This window comes from Falco peregrinus, chromosome 2 (genome assembly GCF_023634155.1).
Source record: "Falco peregrinus isolate bFalPer1 chromosome 2, bFalPer1.pri, whole genome shotgun sequence".
Lineage (NCBI taxonomy): Eukaryota > Metazoa > Chordata > Aves > Falconiformes > Falconidae > Falco > Falco peregrinus.
In genome coordinates this window covers 67490795-67511015 of record NC_073722.1, presented here as the reverse complement: position 1 = coordinate 67511015, position 20221 = coordinate 67490795, and the positions used below count along the sequence as shown (strand labels likewise).

Genomic DNA, 20221 nt, shown 5'->3' with positions numbered 1-20221 from the left:
TGCTTGCATGGACCTTGTGAAACGCTTCAGCTTTGTTCTTGAGGCAATTGCTACACTTGATGGGACAAAGCATGACTGAAAGCAAGGCTGTGCTGTGCTCCTGGACAAGCCAGCAGGAGAGCAGCAGCTATGGCCCCGTGGTTCCCCTCTGCTGTGGCTCAGTTCCTGCACGGGGTCTACTTCAGTCATTCATGCCTGGCATCTGCTCCAGGCCAGAAAACGTTTGTTGTTGCTGGAATGGCAACAAACAGAGCACTGCTAGACCCACGTGGTGATGGATGCCTGCCTGGCTGCACAGTGCTAAAGGGCAAGCACAACACAATTTCTTTTGTCCTGAGGTCATCTTTCTGGGCAAGTGGCAGCCCACATTTGGTGGGGCACCAGGACGACCAGTTCTGCTGGGGACTTTCAGCATAAGGTCATGGCAAGTCATGGCAGCTTGACAGAGGAAACTAGAAACGAGAGCTCATTTCTGCTTGGGGTATAAAGGATGACCCTCCCTACCCACAGCCTTGCCGAAGGTACTGGCACAGTGTGTAGTACATCCACAAAAGCTGTACCCCTTTGCTTTCCACAGAATCTTAATAAAAGAGGGATTTACACCTTCGTCTCTGCTCCTACCTCAAATACAGCTGTAATCCAGTCTGGGTCACAGGTAGCTGTCAGAAGCATAGAGAGGTAGGTAGTGGAGCCAAGGAAATGTAGCTTCTACCATAAGCCTGAAATAATCCTATACTGACCACATCCTATTTTTTTTTCTCCCCAGTTATTGAGTTCTTCCCAACAGCAGAGCTGCACTTACCTTGGAAATCCACCTGTTTTGCTACATTTGCTCTCCCACTCTCCCTGTGGTGGTACTGAAGATGGTAGGCAGAACTTCCCAGTCTGTATATCCGATTCCCTCTTCTTGTTGCTCCACTTCCAGGCTGCTCCTCGGGCTGGTTCCCAAACCTGTCCTCACAAAGGTTACCAGGGTCTCTTACAGCCTCATGTGTGCCCATCATGGGCCTCTCACTGTATTTGACCCTCTTTCCTCCACGTTCAGCTCATGCTGCCTTTGCTCAGAAACTGTTGTGGGGCTGGAACCCTTTCCAGGGGGAGAGTGGTGAGGTTTCAGCAGGGATACGCTGCAGCTAAACATTTATGCTTTGGGTCCTGCTTCAGTCTTTGGTTAGTGCTGCAATAGATGCAAGTAACCATATGGGACAACAAAGCTTTTATTTTCCTTTATAGATTGCTTTGGCTTAACAACAAACTACTAAGAGCAGAACAAGCCATTAAATGCTCTTTCAGTGCAAAGCAGGGATGGTTATGCCCATCATTTAGCATGGGTGTTAGTCTGCTCGAGCTGTGCTACAGGCAGAGGGATGGGTAAAAGTGACGTTCAGGGAACAATGGACACATCATCGTTCGGAAAAAGGCTGGTGCAGAAATGTCACAGAGCATCAGTGCCATCAGGAGCCATATGACAGTGCTGGCTGGGCTTGCTGGTGGGTGCTGCTACGTTTGCATGGTCCCCCTGCTTGGAAGGTATCACGATGTACAGGGATTTCGTTTCTTACCAGAGACGCAGAGATTAGGATTTCCAAAGTGCAAGCATGTAGAAACAGGACATTCAAGCACTGATTGTATGATATGCATTCACATCATACAGATGCATGTGCACACATACACACAAAGGAAAAAAAAATGTAATGCTTCTATGTGGTACACAAAACCATGAACTTAATAGAGATTTGCTGGGAAGTGAAATGCAGAGTAGCCATGCCGTAGTCTCACAGCTGGAGAACCGCTTCTCTTTTTCAATAGCTGGACTCTGTGGCAGTACAGACAACAAAATGGATGTTACAGATTAATAAAACACAGAGACAGATTTTATTTTGAACCAAAAGTTAAAATTTTATTTGGAATATCAATATACCCCAAAAAAATAAAAATAAAAACTTCCTTTTATGTAGTGAAATAGCCATTTGAAAATGGTAAAATAAAGATATTTATCATACTATTCTCTCCTAGTTATTGTACACATATTTAACGTTGGTTTTTTTTCTGAATATAAATCTAGCTTGAGCTTTAAGGCTCCAAAAAGCCTAAAGCATGTAGTGGCTCTTTTGAGAAAGCAGATAAGTCAATCAGAGCTGCGGTTTTTCAGCAGACAGGCCTGTTTGAAGCTGTCCAGGACTGGACAGAAGTGAGACTTCTCAGGAAAGTCACTGTTTCAGGGGAGTATTATTTTACACCCACTGGGAAATACACTTTAACCCCACTTCATGCAGCATTGTACTGAGCTTTATGATGTACTGGGGAGGGCCCTGGTTCCCCTTAGCTGTCGAGTTCTTGCGCAGATCTGACCTTATTTGTGTTGGTACATTGGTTAAATTTAAGAAAACAAATCCTACCCTGTGGTGTTTGCTCTGCTGGAAATTAAGTCTATAGCAAGGCACAGATCCTGCCTTTACCCCCATAAGCAAATGGTCTCTGTGCCCATGTGTAGCTGCTCTGACTGCAACAGGGCATTTACAACAGCAGGATCAGGGGCTTGCCCTTTAGCTCGCTTTTAATAAAATAAATGGAATGGAAAATGTATTGAAATAAAACAGTAGAAACCCACCACCAATTCTGAGCTGCAAGTCTTCCCTTTTAGAGGGCTCACTGACACTGGGCTGGAAAACATGACTGACAACCCATGCCAGGGTCTGAGTGATGCCCCGAGTAGTTCATGTCACCACTAAATAAACAAGCAGGGGATTTAGGTCTTGCGCTGCCTTCTGCAACTGGGCTGCAGCGGGCTGAAGCAAAACTTGCTGAAGTCACTGGACATCTCACCAACAATCTCACTTTCAGTAGGCATTGGACTAAGTCCTGAACTGTTGTATGGTCTGCAATTTGCTTTGATTTCTTCTGTGATCAAAGCCACTTCTGTTACTGTATGTCTGTATTTATGATTTGTATATAAACATGTTACATTTCTGTTACTGGTTCTTAAGTACAGGATAGACTACAACTACTACAGAGATTACCGCGCTGGTATGTTATATCTGGCACTGCTTACAAAGGCTGCTGTTTCACAGTAACAATAATTGGTATCTTACAGTCTTTGTTGCCTGAAACTCACCTGAATATTGATCCCTGAGGTACCATTGCTCTCAACTAAAACATTGTCCCAGGTTTTTGCTTTCAGGAATGAAAAATGAAATACATCTAGGTCTTGAAGTTCACAAGTTGTTAAGACCACGGATGGTCCTCCAAACAAACCCACAAGACCCATGCTTGCACTCAGGGAGCCACTGCATAATTAAATTCTGCAGGAGTGACCCCTTCACACAAGCCTCATTTCACCAGCCACCCTATCCTGTGTGCCTGGCACTATGCAACCCACCCTCCTCCAGCTTTGCCTTTCAAATCTTGGGAAGGAGTGAGCATCCAGCCCGGAAATACTTTCTCCTGGGATATGGAATAGGCCTTCTCCCCTCTCGTCTCTCCTGCAACTTGTGCTCACAACTTTATTCCAGCTACCCAGCTTGGCTCTTTAGTGATGCCTTTTGCATGCTTTGGCTCTTATCTTCTAAGTAAAAAATGGTATTTGTTTACTGTGAGATTCTGGTGAGAGGTCTCTTTTGGTGTTATCAGTGAGTGCAGACATAAATCATTTGTGATTGAGTTACAGAAGGTCTGTAAGCATCAGGGGTTTTCTTCTCATCACAGGCACAATTTAAAGAGTCTGCAGAATTACCCACGTTTTTTGTTTTTCCACTAACTAGTCAAAAATATTCAAAGTGTTCACTCAGGAAGAGCCAAATTATGCTCACAACTGCCTAAGCTCAAATCCGTACCAACCCTTCTGGTTTTATTTCAGTACATTGGATTCATGTGTCAAAACATAAAACACAGACTTCTACTTCTACCCTGGCAGCCTGACCTTATCACCAGTGTAACTTCCCTGACTTTAATAATGAATCCTGTAACAGCATCTCCAGCATCTGTGATGGTTGTCACAGGTCCCATAACGCTTGGTAATTTCAATAAAATTTGAGTTCCCCACGGTGTGTGTGAATGCAACAGAATTACAGCTTTATTTAAAACAGGAAAAAAGGGTTCTGGTAGTGGACAGAAAATACTGAAGTGTCACCCCAAGGCTCAAACCAAGGGAAATAAATAGGACCCAATTAGCTGTGTTTCTATGTTGTGGCTTGTATGTTTGAACAGCTGGAGTACTGTTGAGGTATCATTGTATTGGGGTTGACTGGCTCAGTGTTTAAGTACATGTCAGTGGGTTAAATGTGATGTCTAAATAGCACGTGTGCATGTTTTAGGAAGAAACAGAAGTAAGAAATACAGTGCAAGTTGTTTTCATCTTATCCCCAATTTCTCTAATGCCAGTTACCACATTTGACTCCAGTGGAAAACCTTAGAGGAAAAGCCCAATGGTATAGTAGGGCCATAGAACCTGTGTAAATGCATGTGTGACATCATCTCCTGAAGCACGCACATGGCAGTGCAACAGCCAATTTCCAGTGTGATGGTAAATGTACCCCAATTTACACTGTCTCTTATGTGCCTGATCTTGCTGCCTCTTCCCTATGTATATGCTTGCCTGCAGCCTAGTCACCTGCCAGGACCCTCACTGAATTCAGCGCCGAGTTGCCCCTGCATGTCCGAGGTACGCCTGCACTGCGTTCTGAGGAGGAGCTTGCTTGGGCTGGTTTCTGCACTGGAGCCACTTCCCAGGCAGTAAGAAAGGTGGCCCTCGCTCGCCCAGCCCCAGCTGGTGGGGCAGTGGGCACATCAGGGAGCAGGCACTGGGAACGGTGCAGAGGTACCCACGAGGGCTTTGAGAGGATGGGGGTAAGAGCAGGTGAAATTCTTGCTCTGCTGAAGTCAGTGTCGGCACTGCCAGCATTGGCATCCAGCATGCACAAGTGTAGGGGTTTTTCTTCCGTCTTACGCAATTAAGGAAAAACAATGTACGAAACGTGGTAGGTTGGTTGCAACCCATCCTGTTTTCTGCCTCTGTTTAACTTGGGCTGCGAGTCCTTGCCTTGCAGTGGTGTCACTTCTTATTGATAAAGTTTATCAATATCATTTATAAATTACTTAAAAGCCACTGGCCATAAGCCTCAAATGAACAGGAGGTGTGCGCGGCTCCTTTCCCTCTGCTCGGATCAAAGGCAGCCGGACACACTGGCTCTGTCCAAAGCAGAGCAAAGCCTCCACTAACTTCACAGGGCCCAAAATTTCTGCTCCAGCTTCAGCTCTGGACACTGGACTCCTGCTTTATTTGAGAGACCTAAGACACACAGGACTGAGGGTCTAAATGGCACAGTGGTGGGCTTCTACCAATGCTTCTCATCGACTTTAATTTTGCCTTTTTTGCTCTTAACCAGTTGTCTTAACCTGCTTCTTAGCCAGGGCAAAATTAAGCATGAGGAAGAAGGCTTATTCAGCATTATAATTATCTACTCCCAAGCTGTATAACAAAATGGTTTACACATTTAATTGGTTTTGTCTAATATTTCCACGTATACAGTAGTCCTATTAATGAGTATCATAGCTTCATTACTGCATATCACATTTTGCTATTTGTTGTGTACCATAAAATAACGTCAGCACATCAATAACTTAAATAACACAAATGTAAACTCATTTTCTGCTTGTTGTAATCATGATTTCAGCCTGCAAAGGCTTTTTGACTTGTAAGACCATTCACGTAACATGGAATGTAACTTTATTTGTTCTTCTTTTGTATATAATGAGACACCGAAAGCCCTTGTCATCTTTTAACAGGATACTAAAGCAGCTCTGTTTCATGAATGACAGCACAATTAAAGCTAAAAATCGTAATTAAAAAAAAATACCCTTTGTACTGTACAATCTCAAATTAAAGCAAGAAAGATAATGACAATCTTTTGCATTAGCCAGGAAACGTGATTCTCTGCCACTGGGCTTCTTTTTTTTCTTGTTGACAATTCACAGAATGTGTATATGGGTGTAGTTATAGGTGTGTGTATATCCTATGCAGAACAGCAGTCCCTATCTTGTTGATCTAGTTCTTCTAATTGTTTAGTTAAACTACCTAACTGATACAATTTAGAATACTACATTAACACATTTAACATCAAGTTTACATACTTGCGTCTTTGAAATACTAGGAACTTTTACACATTTTTATTTGGTTTTGTAAGGACTGGAGTATCACAGATAATGCAATGTACTTGTCTTTGAAAGAATATGGCTGTTCTCAACTAACTCTCTAAGGTTCAGAGTGAAATACGTTTCTCCTTATATCTGTAGCTGACTTCAGAGAAGGAAGTGTCTCCTGAAGTGGTCAGTCTGATGTTACAGTACAGATTCTGCAGAGAGAGAGATACATATTTAATGAAGGATAATTCTCTCTGGACTTTAGAGTTAAGCTGCTGCAGCAAAGTTACTCCGTTTAGACTCGTTTTTTTCTATACAAACCGAGAAAAACCTATTCCAAGTATGTTTTGTAGTAGTAGCTCCACATAACCAGAGGAGGGCACTTTGAACATCTCTGCACTGCCCAGGAGGCAGATGCAGAAGCACAGTGTTACCTAATGTCGTGCAGTCCTGCCATCTCTTCCTGCCAGGCAGGTAGCCTTGCATCCACAAAAATATAGAATCCGTATTGTACCACAGGGCTCTGTTCTGAAAACAGTGGGCAGATGTATCACTCTCTTCTTGCTAACTAGGATTTCTTCCGATTTCCCCTGTTTAATTCGGTGTTGCTGTGGGTTAAATTGAGATTAACAGATAATTCCTAAAAATCACGAGGGCAGTTGTCTCCCTCTCCTTCCTGAACATCATTCTGCTATTAGCCCCTGGTAATTTAGCAAATATTGATTGATTTAACCCTCTATGACTTATCCTGCTGCAGAAATTCCTTGCCTTTAACTGAAAAATGCACTTGGAAAATGCACTCTGAGATATGTATTGCAACAGTACATCTTTTCACATTAAACTCTTGTAAAAGTACTGCTCCTTTCCGCCTTCTGAGGGAGCTGACTTTGCATCCCAGATCTGTTTCCCTGGCAGAGTACATAGCGGAGAAATCAATCTCTTCTCTTTTCCATTCATGACCACAGTGTGGAGTTCAGCCACTTCCCATGCAGGAAACATCCTTCTGGGTTTCATTTTGGCTAAAGGTATCAACATTCTATGGAAAAGATTTTAATTTTGCAATCTTACTGTTATCATAGACAGATATTTTTTTTGTCACCTCTCTACTTTGTTTTGTTCAAGTTTAATGCTGAAAAATTATTAGAAAGGATTTAGAAACTTTATTTTTTTTAAAGTCTCTCTTCCACCCTGGGGAAACACACTGCTTATTTATTGTACTCTTCCCCCCTCTTCTCTTCTTTTTTCTTCTCTTCTTTTTTCTTCTCTTCTCTTTTTTCTTTTTTTTTTCTTTTCTTTTTTTCTCTTCTTTCTTTTCTCCTTTCTTTTCTAGAGCAGACAGGTACAAGAAGGAAGTTCTCTTTCATCAGCAGTCCTTTGAGATAGAGTAGAATTCAGTGAGTCCTCACCATGATAGGATCATAAACTTACTGGGTTAAACCAACCTAACTTTCCCTAAGCTGCCAAGTTTTAGCTGCACCATACATGAATGTGTTTCCTTGTGCCATTTTCTTTTCTTATACTTTTGTTTTTCTTGATGACCCTGAGCTATGGCTTCTTGTTCCTACCACTAGTCAACCTTCCTTTCTTTTCTGGTTTTGCCGATATAGGCCTCAAAGAAAAAATGGCAGAAGAGCACAAAGTAGCTGAGGTACATGAGAGAGGACCAGATGATGTTCTGCACGTGGGAATGGCACTGGCCCTGCTGCATCCAGGAGAAGACCAGGTAATTGATCACGCAACCGATCAACATCTGAGTGATCTGCGACAAGGTGATGAACATGGCAAACTTGCGTGAGACTCTGAAGCCAGCGGCCCTCAAGGCATAGTAAGAGTACATAACGGCGTGTACTCCATAGTTCATGGTCATGAACCAGCCACCGCCAGCCACCATGTCCTTGTAGGAATACCAAGAATAAAGTAACACAGTAATGTGATGGTACCAGTGTAAGAAGATGAGCTTCTGTTTCCTAAGAATAATGAATATTGTATCACCTGTAACATAAAAAACAAACAAAACAAAAACAAAAAAAAAAAAGAAAAAAAAAAGGAGGGGAGGAAATGAGAAACATATTGAACAATTCCATAATTACCTCAGTGCTCTCTTCCCTTTGCTGTTGCAGGAATATATACTATTTTAGAGCATGTAAAAAAACACCTCAGCTCTAAATACAAGAGCCTGTCTGATCCGAGAGCCAGCCTGGCTCCTGATCTCTATGCGATCTCTGGAAACCCAGTGTGTCCACATTTTCCTGTGTGGATAACCCATTTGAAAACTCCATAGGTTTACCTGGTAGCCATTTGCTGCAAACATAATCCGTGACCGTTTGGTGAGATAGGTGGATGTATGTGCATCATCTCTGACTGCGACACTGTCCATTATAAACTGTGACTAGAAGAGAAGTGCAGCTCGGCAGAGCAGAAAATCTGAAGAGGAAGCAGCACAGCGTCCTCTGATTCAAATGCCTACCTGCAAACTGAACCTAGTTAAACTCAGTAGAGCCTTCTGAGCTACTACGCAAAAAGCTACTGTATGTGCAACCTACAATACCGAAAGGTATGTAACTGCCAGGAAAAAAGAATTCCAGAAAGAAATTTGGTTTACGTTGAAGTGCACATCTGTTTCTGCAAATTCACGTTGCTATTGTAGAAAAGTAAATTTTGTTTCTCTTTCCTGCTTTTTTCTTCTTTCTGCTTCTCATGATTGCACCAAGCACCTCAAGCAGACACATGCATATATGTATGCTACTTGTTTTCTATTGTTATAGACACAGTGTTTCCAAAAAGTTCCCTGAGATTTGAATCTGGGGGCTTAATTCTACCTATATATATACACCAAGAAATCCAAATCATTAATATTAATGATGGGTGGAACCAAAACTGCACTGTCTGCAGAAGGTTAGTAATAAGCCATAATGCTACTGTTTACTTCATCAGATGCAAGATGTTAACTCACATTTTTATAAGTAATCATATGTTCAATTTATTGTTGCTGTGCAGTTCTAGCTGATGTCTTCCAGTTTTAACAACTACATTTCTGCGGTTCTGCAATCATTTAACCAGCAAGAAGCCAAGGGATTCTGACCCAGCAAGGCAACTGGTGTCTGTCTCTTTCCAGTTTTTATGCTGATGAATTGCTGTCCTATAATTTGCTGCATCAAATTCTCTGTTGAAAGGTAAAGACTTATTTTTGCTTTACACCTGATCACAGGGAGTGCTGCAGCCCTTTGAGATTTAGTAAGGACATCCTCCAAAATGAAAACTGGAGGGCTGCTAAATCACTGCCTCCTCCTTTCCATTAAAACAATCCTTTCTCACACTAATATGTCACGGGATGAGGACACATGGCTATTAAGTTGGCTTTGGCATGTATCTCCTAAGTATCCCTACCAAAAAAATTGCTGGAGACACAGGACTGTATAAGAATCAGGACTGGAAAATCTAGGGATATTATGGGAAATTGGTTTCTATTTGGAGGAAGCAGACAGCCACAGCTTTCAATGTTTAGGGAGGAAGCACATTACTGTTCATAATTGTACGCCTACACATGTATTTAAGGACAAATGCTGCAGAATAGAGGCAGAACCTGACTCAAAGCCTCTTGCTGACACAGCTGCTGTAGCACACCCGTGCTACACTTCTGGTACATGGTACGTGGTACACGTACACTTCTGTACCCGTGGAGTGAGTGACTGCCAATTACACTACTCGTATTTGCCTACAAGTAGCAAAGGAAGAGGTATGGACCAGATTGCTCTTATCTCTTGACTGCCCTGCTGTGTACAATCACTGCAGTTTATTCCTGGGCTGGGAATGGTCTTATTCAACTGCACGTTGCTCTAACTTCAGCCAAGCTGGACTTAACCTCTAGAGACTAACACATGCAGAGTTTGAGGTTGGTTTTGTTTACTCAGTTTTTCTAAAACTAAACCAAGATTTCGACAGCACTGAGACCCTTCTTGTGCTTCCTGCACAGACATTTCTACTGAAAATACTCACAGTGAAGGAAAGAGAGAGAGGGTACTCACCTAGTTCAGGTGCTTTGCTTAGCACAAATGCATATGCCCAGAATTTGCTCACAGGTCCAATGTAAAAACTCTGGTCACACACTGACTGCTTCAGGCCTTTGGTCATCAAAATGTACAGCATGTAAGCACCAGTTCGGACAGCACCAAATATACTTCAGAATAAAAAGAGAAAATGAAGAAAGTTGAGTGGACACTTGAAAACTACATGCCATTGCTTCAAATCATTATGAGAAAAAGGCCATAAATTTGCTGAAATAATAAGTTTGAGACATCCTCAAAGCTGGAGCAACTCTGCTGGCTTCTAGGAAGTTATTCTGAACTCAGATTTGTAAACTGTACTACAGCTGCAGTCCCTGGTTAGTCTGGAATGGTAACATCAACGTTTTTTATTTCATTATTACAGGAATAACCCTTAAGTTTTCAGAGGCACCAGGAGACATCTGCTTCAGCTGAAAACAACATGCAGAGTTTTGATTGCTGATGGCTGGGAAACTACAAGAAATGAGCTGATAAAGAGCTGTCATCAACATAATCAGGACCAGTTCCTCCTCCTGATTTCCTCAGAGTTTTCTCTCCTCTCTCCCTTCGTTTGTTACACCTACAGGAGCTCCGAGCATACTCAAACCCAGGTAGGGCACACAGATTTTGACGGGGGCTTTCAGTCAGGGCTGGTGTTTTGGTGCACATGCTGACTTCATCTCTTAACAGGTCACTGCTAACAGAGGAATCTTGTTCACTCAAGTCATGAACAGCAGATTTACCCTCAACCTCAAGAGAGATACAAGGTAACAGTGTTCCATAAATGAGAAACATCAAGAGATTTGCAATGGTATTAATTAGTGCAATTACAGAGGGGATAGGTTCAGATAACAAAAGACATGCAGCTGATGTAAGGAACAAAGACTTCTGCCTCAGCAGCGAGGAGCTCTGCAGAAGGAATTGCCTCACTTTTATGGCAAGAAGGTATTTGCCCGTTGTCTACCATTGTAGCTTGTTGGCCTCTCAAAAGCTGTGACAAATACTGGGTGAAACAAGCAGCTTCCAGAAAAACAGAGCAAAGGAAGCCTCAATCTCCTCTGGGATTGAGTGTATCTCACTTTATGCCTACATCATATGTCCCTGCATCTCTACCAAGCTCCATCCTATCTCCCCTCCAACTTTTTTGTGACCTTGTCCTACTCATGAATCCTCTGGTTCCTGCTCTGCCTTGGTGCATTTCGTGACCATCACATGACAGCAAGCAAACCAAGCCACCTAAAATCAATGTGCAGACACATGTGGGCAATGCAAGCTGCCATTTATGCAGTGTGTGTGAAATAAGGAACAGTTCATCTGAAGTTACAGATTCTCTGTTACCTGTCCTTGTCTTGTGAAGTCAGTATTCTTTAAAATATGTGCTTTAAAATCATCAAGGCAGCCTCAAATGTTGAGGTCTATGGCAGTTTTTATGGTGCTCGGTCAGAATAGAGGGTTCAAGTAAAGCTTGCAGAGGATAAAAATTATTAAGTTTTTATAGATTTTGCACAAAGTATTTAGATTTTTAAAATCTGCAGCACTGATATACCCAGTCAAACCTGTCTGCTGCTAAGGAGCAACGTACTTTGCTCTCCCCTGTCCACTTCATGCACTCTGCAACCAAAAGGAGCACCATGCTGCCTGGTGCTCTACAGGCTCTATCAGTGGCATCACAGATGGAGCTCTACAGCCAGGTCATGCCCCGGGAGAAGTGTTACATCCTAGCTCCCACACCATTACTATCTGCTATTTATATGGTGGTATTTGTTCATGGGCTCTATTTCCATGTGAGTTCTCTTGTGCTACATGCAAATAAACAACCATCCTGCTGTGGTACAGGTGTTCTGAAGGAGTTTGGCTGAGTCTGTTTTCTTGTTAGCACTGCACAAAGCAATGTGCGTATTCCCAGGCTTATGCAAGACAGCCATTGCAGTCTTTCATGTCCATCCACCCCTGCATGCACAAGAGACAGTGCAGTATCCTTAGCATCTATGCAGCCTGCAGTGCATCTTCTCCATGTAGGGCTGTTCTCTCCCAGAAATGCTCCCTCAGCATGCTTTTCTCACGTCATTCAGGGATCCTTTTAACTCGGCAGAGAGTGCCAAAGCCTGCAGAAGTTTTGAAATGAGATGCAACTCGTTCTGTGCCTTTTCTCTGGCATTTAACACATGCCCTTTTTTTTCTCAGCAGTTGCATTGCTCATTCCCAAGAAGACAGGAGATCCTGACAGAGATGTGATCTGATCACTTCCCGAGGCAGTGAACTCCTCAAGCTAGTCAGGGCAGGCTGCTGCTTGCTCCTGTGTTTTAGGTGGTGGCAAAACTGGGTGGAGGAAGATCACACAGAACATCTAATGATACGCCGGTTCTCCCATTAGCAAGTAACTCAGTACTGACATTAAAATGGGGGGCAAAAAAGGAAATTTAAAATTATGAAAACAAACAGCTGCGAGACATATGCCTTTCCTTGTACAGAAGCTGTATTGCTTTTCTAAAATGTCATTTATTATTCAAGTTTTAAAACGGAAGAAAATTCTGTGCCATGAACACGAACTCAGATGAGAAGAGTGCTTGTTCAAGCAACAGGCAAACATTGACTTAACTGTAAGTGATTGAGTAGGGACACCCAGGGATTTAATCTGGACTGATAACAGAGCCAAAGAGTATTTGCCCTGTGGGGATTACAGAGTTTCACTTTGCTCTGTGTGTGTGCGCACACACACACTTTTCTATAATCTCACAGGATATTGGTTTCCTCTGGTTCCATGGCCCTAGAAGCGACTCCAGCTACTGCTCTTTCATGGTGTGAGTCAGACTAATCTGGATTTTCGATCCGTAAAAAATCAAGTTACATATTTGCATAATTCACAGGGGAAGGCTTTATAAATAAGGAGGATGGCAAACTGGAAGTAACTGATTCTAATTACCTAAATAGACGCAGTGAGCATGTACCTGTTTATGAGATGTGCTGCATGCCAAAACACTACCTTGCCAACAAGCACACACCACTGGAGACAGAAAAAGATCTAACATGCATCTGCAAATGTGCCTTGGACCCAGAGAGCCAGGACTGCTTTTTGTGCCTGTGACACTTAATCTTGTTTATTCTGCAAGGTAAGATCAACTAACAAATTTCTATCTTGCAAAGACATGATGTGCAGCAGAGTTATGACATTGCTTGCTCAGTAAATCACTTCTGCTTCATTTTGTCCTCGCCCTGCTCTCTGCTTTAGCTTTTGTGAGGTATTGAAATGAACTGCTTACCAAAGCAGTCTGTCTGGTGGGAATCATCTGTACGGATTTCAGAAACAAGGTACCAGTGAATTACTGTACAATTACAGCCTTTTGCAACCAGAGAGACTGATCAGAAACAAACTGCACTGGCTAATGCAGCTTTCTCATCTATTCAGACTCAAAATGTCCTACATTCTCTTCCCCTCAGGCAGTGACTTCTCTGGTAGATTAACAAATGCCCAACTGATATTTTACTGTCCATAATACCATCAAAACATAACTACGAGTAAAATAAAAACATACTTTTTCTTCATAAACTTGTTTTCAAACAAGGCTGTGGTGGGTTGACCCTGGCTGGACACCAGGTGCCCACCAAAGCTGCTCTGTCACTCCCCTCCTCAGCTGGGCAGGGGAGAGAAAAATACATCGAAAGGCTCGTGGGTTGACGTAAGGACAGGGAGACATCAGTCACCAATTACTGTCATCAGCAAACCAGACTCAACCTCAGGAAATCAGGTTATTACCAATCAAATGAGTGTAGCATAATGAGAAGTAAAAGCTAAATCTTAAAACACCTTTCCCCACCCCTCCCTTCTTCCTGAGCTTAACTTCACTCCTGATTTTCTCTGTCCTCCCCACCAGCGGCATGGGGAATGGGGGCTGCAGCCAGTCCATCCATGCTGTCTCTGCCAATCCTTCTGCCTCAGCGGCAGGACTCCTCACACTCTTCCCCTGCTCCACTGTGGGTTCCCTCCCCCAGAGACAGCCCTCCACGAACTGCTCCAACGTGAGTCCTTCCCATGGGCTGCAGTTCTTCACCAACTGCTCCAGCATGGCTCCCTTCCACGGGGTGCAGCCCTTCAGCAGCAGACTGCTCCAGCGTGGGTCCCCCACGGGGTCACAGGCCCGGCCAGCAAACCTGCTCCAGCCTGGGCTCCTCTCTCCACGGGGCCACGGGGCCTGCCAGGAGCCAGCTCCAGTGCGGGCTTCCCATGGGGTCACAGCCTCCTTCAGGCATCCACCTGCTCTGGCGTGGGGTCCTCCGTGGGCTGCAGGTGGGTGTCTGCTCCACCGTTAACCTCCATGGGCTGCAGGGGACAGCCTGCCTCACCATGGTCTTCACCAGGGGCTGCAGGGGAATCTGCTCTGGTGCCTGGAGCATCTCCTGCTCCCCTCCTTCCTCACTGACCAGGGTGTCTGCATGGTTGCTGCTCTCACATATTCTCACTCCTCTCTTCAGCTGCAATTGCACAGGGCTTTTTTCCCCCTCTTCTTAAATACGCTGTCCCAGAGGCACTACCACTGCTGTGACGGGCTTGGCCTTGGCCAGTGGTGGGTCCGTCTTGGAGCCGGCTGGCATTGGCTCTGTCAGACACAGGGGAAACTTCTAGCAGCTTCTCACACAAGCCACTCATGCAGCCCCCCGCTACCAAAACCTTGCCATGCAAACCCAATTCAGAGGGCTGCAAACACATCCCACGCATGGGTGAGGCACAGCATGAAGAAGGGGTGAAATGAGAGCTGGGGAGCTACCTGATGGGAAGACAAAGCAGGCATTAGTAGCCATAGCAAGCAGTCTGTTACTACTTTCTGTTACCTCTATCCTGCTTACCAGAAGGGAGTGAAGTACTTGTTTCTCAAAAGCCTGCTCTCAGGGAGTAGGTAGTTCCAAGACTTCAACTCCAGCTGCCGTTGTAGCAGGCTCAGCTCCTCCTTGCAATGAGGAAGATGCTGCTCGTTTTTGCTAGGGCTGCCTTCTGTGCAGACCCACAACTGCAGCTGGCCCCTGACACCTCTGGACATCCTGGTCCAGGATCAACACTGCAGAGTTGAGCAGGGAATGTGACTTCAGCATAAAAATAAAATTAAAAGGTCAGCACAGAATACAGCAACATTTCCTAAAGGATTTTAGTGCAGTGATAATCACAGTGCAGAAATTCTCTGCTCTGGTTTGCGTCTTAAAAAAGACCCTTCAACTAACCAAACACACCATGTAAATGTACCTGCAGAACTAAGTAAAGACGGCTTTAAAGGGGATAAAAGTCTTGAATATGGCTAAGGTGAACGCAAAATATGTTAGCTACAAGCTACATGTCAAAAGTGGAGTATCTTGACTTTCAAAAGCATGCCACCCTGCGTACACAGACACAGCAGAGAGCAGCAGGGAGCCCACAATGAGACCTGTTGCGCTGCACAGAATTAAGTGTTGGTTGCTAGGGACTTCAAGCAGAGCCCCCCTTACCCAGGCCCACGGCCTGTTCAGCACAGCCCAAATAACAGGCGCCCAGCTGGTTTAACCGGTCTCCGAGGTGTCGGACCATCCTCTGCCGCGGGTGTGCTGGGCTGGTCTGGCAGCGAGCTGGCTGGGCACTCAGCCAGAGCTCCGGCAGGTCTGGCCCCAGCTCCCAGACTGGGAGAAGAAATCTTAATTCTGCCCCGACCTGCTTACATGGCAAGTCACAATTGCCCCAGCAGGTGAGTCGGTGCCCTGGGAGGACAGGGGGGTGGTGGCGTGTGGCCCTCCTCCATGAAACCCACATTGAACAGACGGAGGTCCTGGGAGAGCAGCCGGGGTCACCTTACCTGCAGTCACAGCCCTCAGACTGCAGCCTGCTCATACTGTAACAGTGAGAAAACAGGGAAGCGGGTTCTTTGGTTGTTTTGTTGTTGTTGTTTTTTTTCATTTTAGTGTGCAAAATATTTACAGAGGAAGCACTCTGACTTCAAAAGAAACGTGCAAAGGTCAGCAGGTGAAGAACACGGAGCTTCCTACACCTTCCTTCTTAACAAATCAAACCGCATTCACCATTGAGCAGGAGTATTTCATTGTCATATCAAGTTTCCCTTGTGCTGCTGAAGAGCTGGTCTCAACACATTAAAATGGCCTTTCTGGGCCCTTCTGATTTAAAATCTGCGGTGCTCAGAAAAGAGGAACAAGGTGTGCTGCGGATGGTGTGGCACAGGAGTGCGGGATGCGCAGCGACCCCTCGGTCTGGCAGGTCAGAGCAGCAGGGTAGCCCGAGAGCATCCCTAGAGAAAGCAGTTACTGTAAAAGGGCAACAGAACATTTCTGCAACAGAAAGTATGTAAAATACGAACTGACACTGGGAAAATGCAAGAGAAAGCATCTATAAAAGAAACTATTCTCTGAACTAAGTTTCTTGAAAAAGAAATGCAGCTGAAGCCACCTTCATCAGAGAGCTCTGAGCTCCCCAATGGAGCAGTTACCTCCAAATCAGTAACAAAAAACTCCTGGTATTATCAAGCAGCATATTCTGAGGTGAGTGCATCTCCATGTGAACGAATGTCTCACATCTTTCAGCCATTGCTCACTGTGCTCTTCGATTAATTCCTAAAAATAAGTTTGCAATTTTGCAAAATGACCGGTAGGTTTGTTCTGTAGGTTTTTGGTTGTATTTATAAAGCTTTTCTTCTCCACCTGGTAAGGGCAAGTTTCTCAAATCACTCTTACCTTCTGCAGGCTCATGAAATGTGGTCCCAGAGTCCCAGCCCATCAATTATACGAACCAAGCGGATAACACAGCAGGGACAGGGCTAGGTGACGGCTTAAGAAACTGATGGATTTTGTTGCCAGAAATTAAAACTGTTTGTAGGAGATTTCTATCTGCCTCCCACAAAACCCTGCTTTGGCCGTGTGAGAAGGAACAGTAGTTTTGGCTGACTCAAAAGGCACAAAGGCACCTCCGGAGGATGCAAGCACTGAAGGGGCCCCTTGCCTTGCAAACCAGCAGAGGGAAGGTTTTTCCCCAAGCTTGCCTTTTCTGAGATGACTTCAGATGAAGGCGGCAGACCAGCGTCGGGAAATGGCCCTTTCCAGGGAGGAAGCACACAGGGACAGGTCCTGCCTCATGAACAGGGCAGTAGTTCCAGGAATATGCACTTGTAGGGCGACTGCACACTACACATACAGCTCTGTTATAAGAAGATGTATCTAAAGATATATCTAAACTATTCTCCATGTAGACAGGTGAGGTAGTCAGATCGCAGTGTGCTTGCTGCTTTGCATTACTATGGTGATTATACTATCAAACCAGTGGGAAAGATGGAAGATTTAATGAACTGTTGGCCCACCTAAAACCTGTGCTTGTACTTCACAGTGGTCCCACAGGATCAGAGTACCCTGTGAAACTGCTAAAAGAGAAGACTGCCAAACAAAATTTTAGCACCTAAATGGGGAGGTTTATAGGAGTCTGCCCTCGTAATCTGTGGGGGAAAATAAAGAGAAACTTCATTTTTTCCGGTTCTCCCAGGACATGGCTGTAGTGAGGCTAGTTTCTTTTTAAAGCTGAGCCACAATTAAAGGGGATGTCCAGATTAAAGTGGTTATCTGGGTGGTATCAAATGAGGAAAGGGTATTAGGGTCTGGTTTGTGCTGACCAGAATTACAGACCAACAGCCTACTGACTTTTACTAGTGCCTAGGTACTTATTTTAAGCCTATTGTTCCAAAACGGTTATGTGGATAGACATGCCAGACTGTTTCAAGGCTGGCAGAAGAATTAAAACCATGAGAGTAGCCTCCCCAAGAGCCTGCCCAACAGAGACAGCATTCATTCCACCATGGGGAGTGACTGGCGAGACCTTCCATCACACACCAACTTTCCAGCATAGGGAAGCACAGGGTGAGTGAGAAATATGTTTCCTGGCTAATTAAGTTTCCTTAAACTTAAAGAGTCCATGGGCACATGTTCACTGAGTTTCACAGAGGGTGAAGGTGGGTCCTGCAGGCCCCCCTTACCAGGGGCGGGGGTGGCCATGGGCAGGAATGTCGCACAGGAGCAGCACAATCCACCAGAATTCACAATTGCTTTGCTCTGCTTTCTGACACCCAAGCTGCTCTTGAGTGTTGGTGGACTGCCTAGATTTCATTGCAGCTGTTCCTCCCCCCTTTATTTTTTTCATTGCAGCTGTTCCTCCCCCCCCCCCCCTTTTTTTTTTTGTTTTAAACAAATCATCTCTTAACTCTCTCTTTTTTTTCTTTTTTTTTTTTTTTTTTAACAGTGATGTGCACATTCATCCATATCTGGCCAGCTTTGCAGGGGGAAGGGAGGAACAGCACTCCCTTCACTGGTCAGCATGCAATACGTGATGGTGCAGTATTAAAAAAAAGTTGGATTTTCCAGATGGAATAAACTCCTCAAAAGAGAGGAGGAATTAATTAAGCCTATGAAAATTTTAATATATAGTTTCACTAAAAGGCTGTCAGATTGCCTAAACGTTATCTCAGATGTGACTCCTGTCTTAGTTTGCCTTGATTGTATTCAAATGCAGTTCCATAAAATCCTGGATCTTCTTGTATTTAAACAGGTTGCTTTAGGCTTAGCTTTGATTACAAAATCATGATATTTTTACTGTGCAGTGAGAAAGCATACACTAAGAAACAGATCATTAAGTACAAATGAAATGCTGGCAATGACTGAAAGATATCATTTGGCTGTTGTTCAGTGACCTACATGGAATTAATAGCTCTTAGTTTGATCTCAAGGAGTTAATGAGAGCTGTGGCTAAGTCAGCGCAATATGACATGTCCTCTAACCTCACAGAAAAGCAGCCCAGAAAAGGATCTGGCACCCACCATCCTAAATGGTCAATGTGACACAAGGACAGTCTGTATGAAATATTCATATGTATTAACAACTGACTAGAAGAACCAGCTTTGTAAGTCTGCACCTGGTTATTATTTTGCTAGGTTTCTGGAACCGAGGGTTATATTTTCTAAATTAATCAGTCTCTGGGTCAGTGAAGGATACTCAGTGATATGGTATTCATCTAAGTGATAAAAAAGTTTGAAAAAGAATAGTGCTGACTCTGGATCTGGTCCCTCTTAACTCTAAATTTAACATTTATGAAGCATTTTACAAGCATTTAGAAGAAAGGACTTCTTAACAGTAAGTTACCTTGAAATCCTAGAGAAGAGTTCTCTATCCTAGTTCAAATATCCTAGAGTTCAAATTACAGCTGATGAAATCATCCCAACCATTATTTTTATAAGAAATGGCAAAGAAAATTAATGTAATTAGGCTGTTGTTTCATCATCCTTCAACATTTCTGAAGTGTTTTCAAGCAACGCAATTTTCAAGCAAGGTTAGTGATGGAGCGAGGGAGACCCAACCCTGCAGAAAGACTGTTCTTATAAAACACTGGTAAAGCATTTCCCTGTTTTACCTCTTAGAACTGATCCAGGAACCTCCAAGAAAGACCCTGTCTCCTCACCGAATCCACTTGTGACGAAAAGGACATCTCAATTCTCTCCACAGAGCAAACCTTCTTGTTGTCGTACCAAAATTTTGGTCTCGTCTGCTTTCCAACAGCCAACTGACCTACCACCTCCAGCTTGGGCTGTCCCACAGTTACCAATGCCTCAACAATATTCAGGCCAGCAACTGCTTTAGATCAGATATCCCTGGATGAAGAACCACCATGTACAAAGGCTTAGGAGCTGGTGTCTCTTCAGGTTCAGACCTAACTTCCTTCAGACTTCTGTCTGTGTTGGTACCTCCAAGGCACTTAGCATTTTATCTGTGAGTATTTCACAGCCCTTAATGGCCTTTACCCTTGTGACAGTCTCATAAGGTGGCTAAGCATAAGACCCATTTCAGAGAGGTGAGGCAAACTGAAATTTAAATGTCCTGTCAAAAATCTGTGTCTGAGCCAGGATGACAAATGATGTGCAACATCACGAGCTGTGGTTCACTGCCCTACCCACGAGGTCCATTTGATGTAAGCAGAAAGAGATCTGAACTCACTCTGTATCAGTAAAAACAGTAAAAACAATTCAGTAATAACTGAA

At 44.0% G+C, this 20221-nt stretch overlaps 1 protein-coding gene across 3 annotated transcripts in view; it reads right to left on the bottom strand.

Annotated features, from left to right (window-relative positions):
• Positions 1–1873: 1873 nt before the first annotated feature.
• Positions 1874–20221, bottom strand: part of ELOVL6 (ELOVL fatty acid elongase 6) — an 81431-nt gene continuing 63083 nt past the window's right edge. For all 3 annotated transcript variants that reach the window (XM_055797012.1, XM_055797011.1, XM_027787716.2), the window contains 2 exons: positions 10164–10315; positions 1874–8130 (listed from right to left, as the gene is read on the bottom strand). In XM_055797012.1, the coding sequence (XP_055652987.1) occupies positions 7706–8130; positions 10164–10315 (577 nt within the window). In that variant the 3' untranslated portion in view covers positions 1874–7705. The remainder of the gene's footprint in view (positions 8131–10163; positions 10316–20221) is intronic.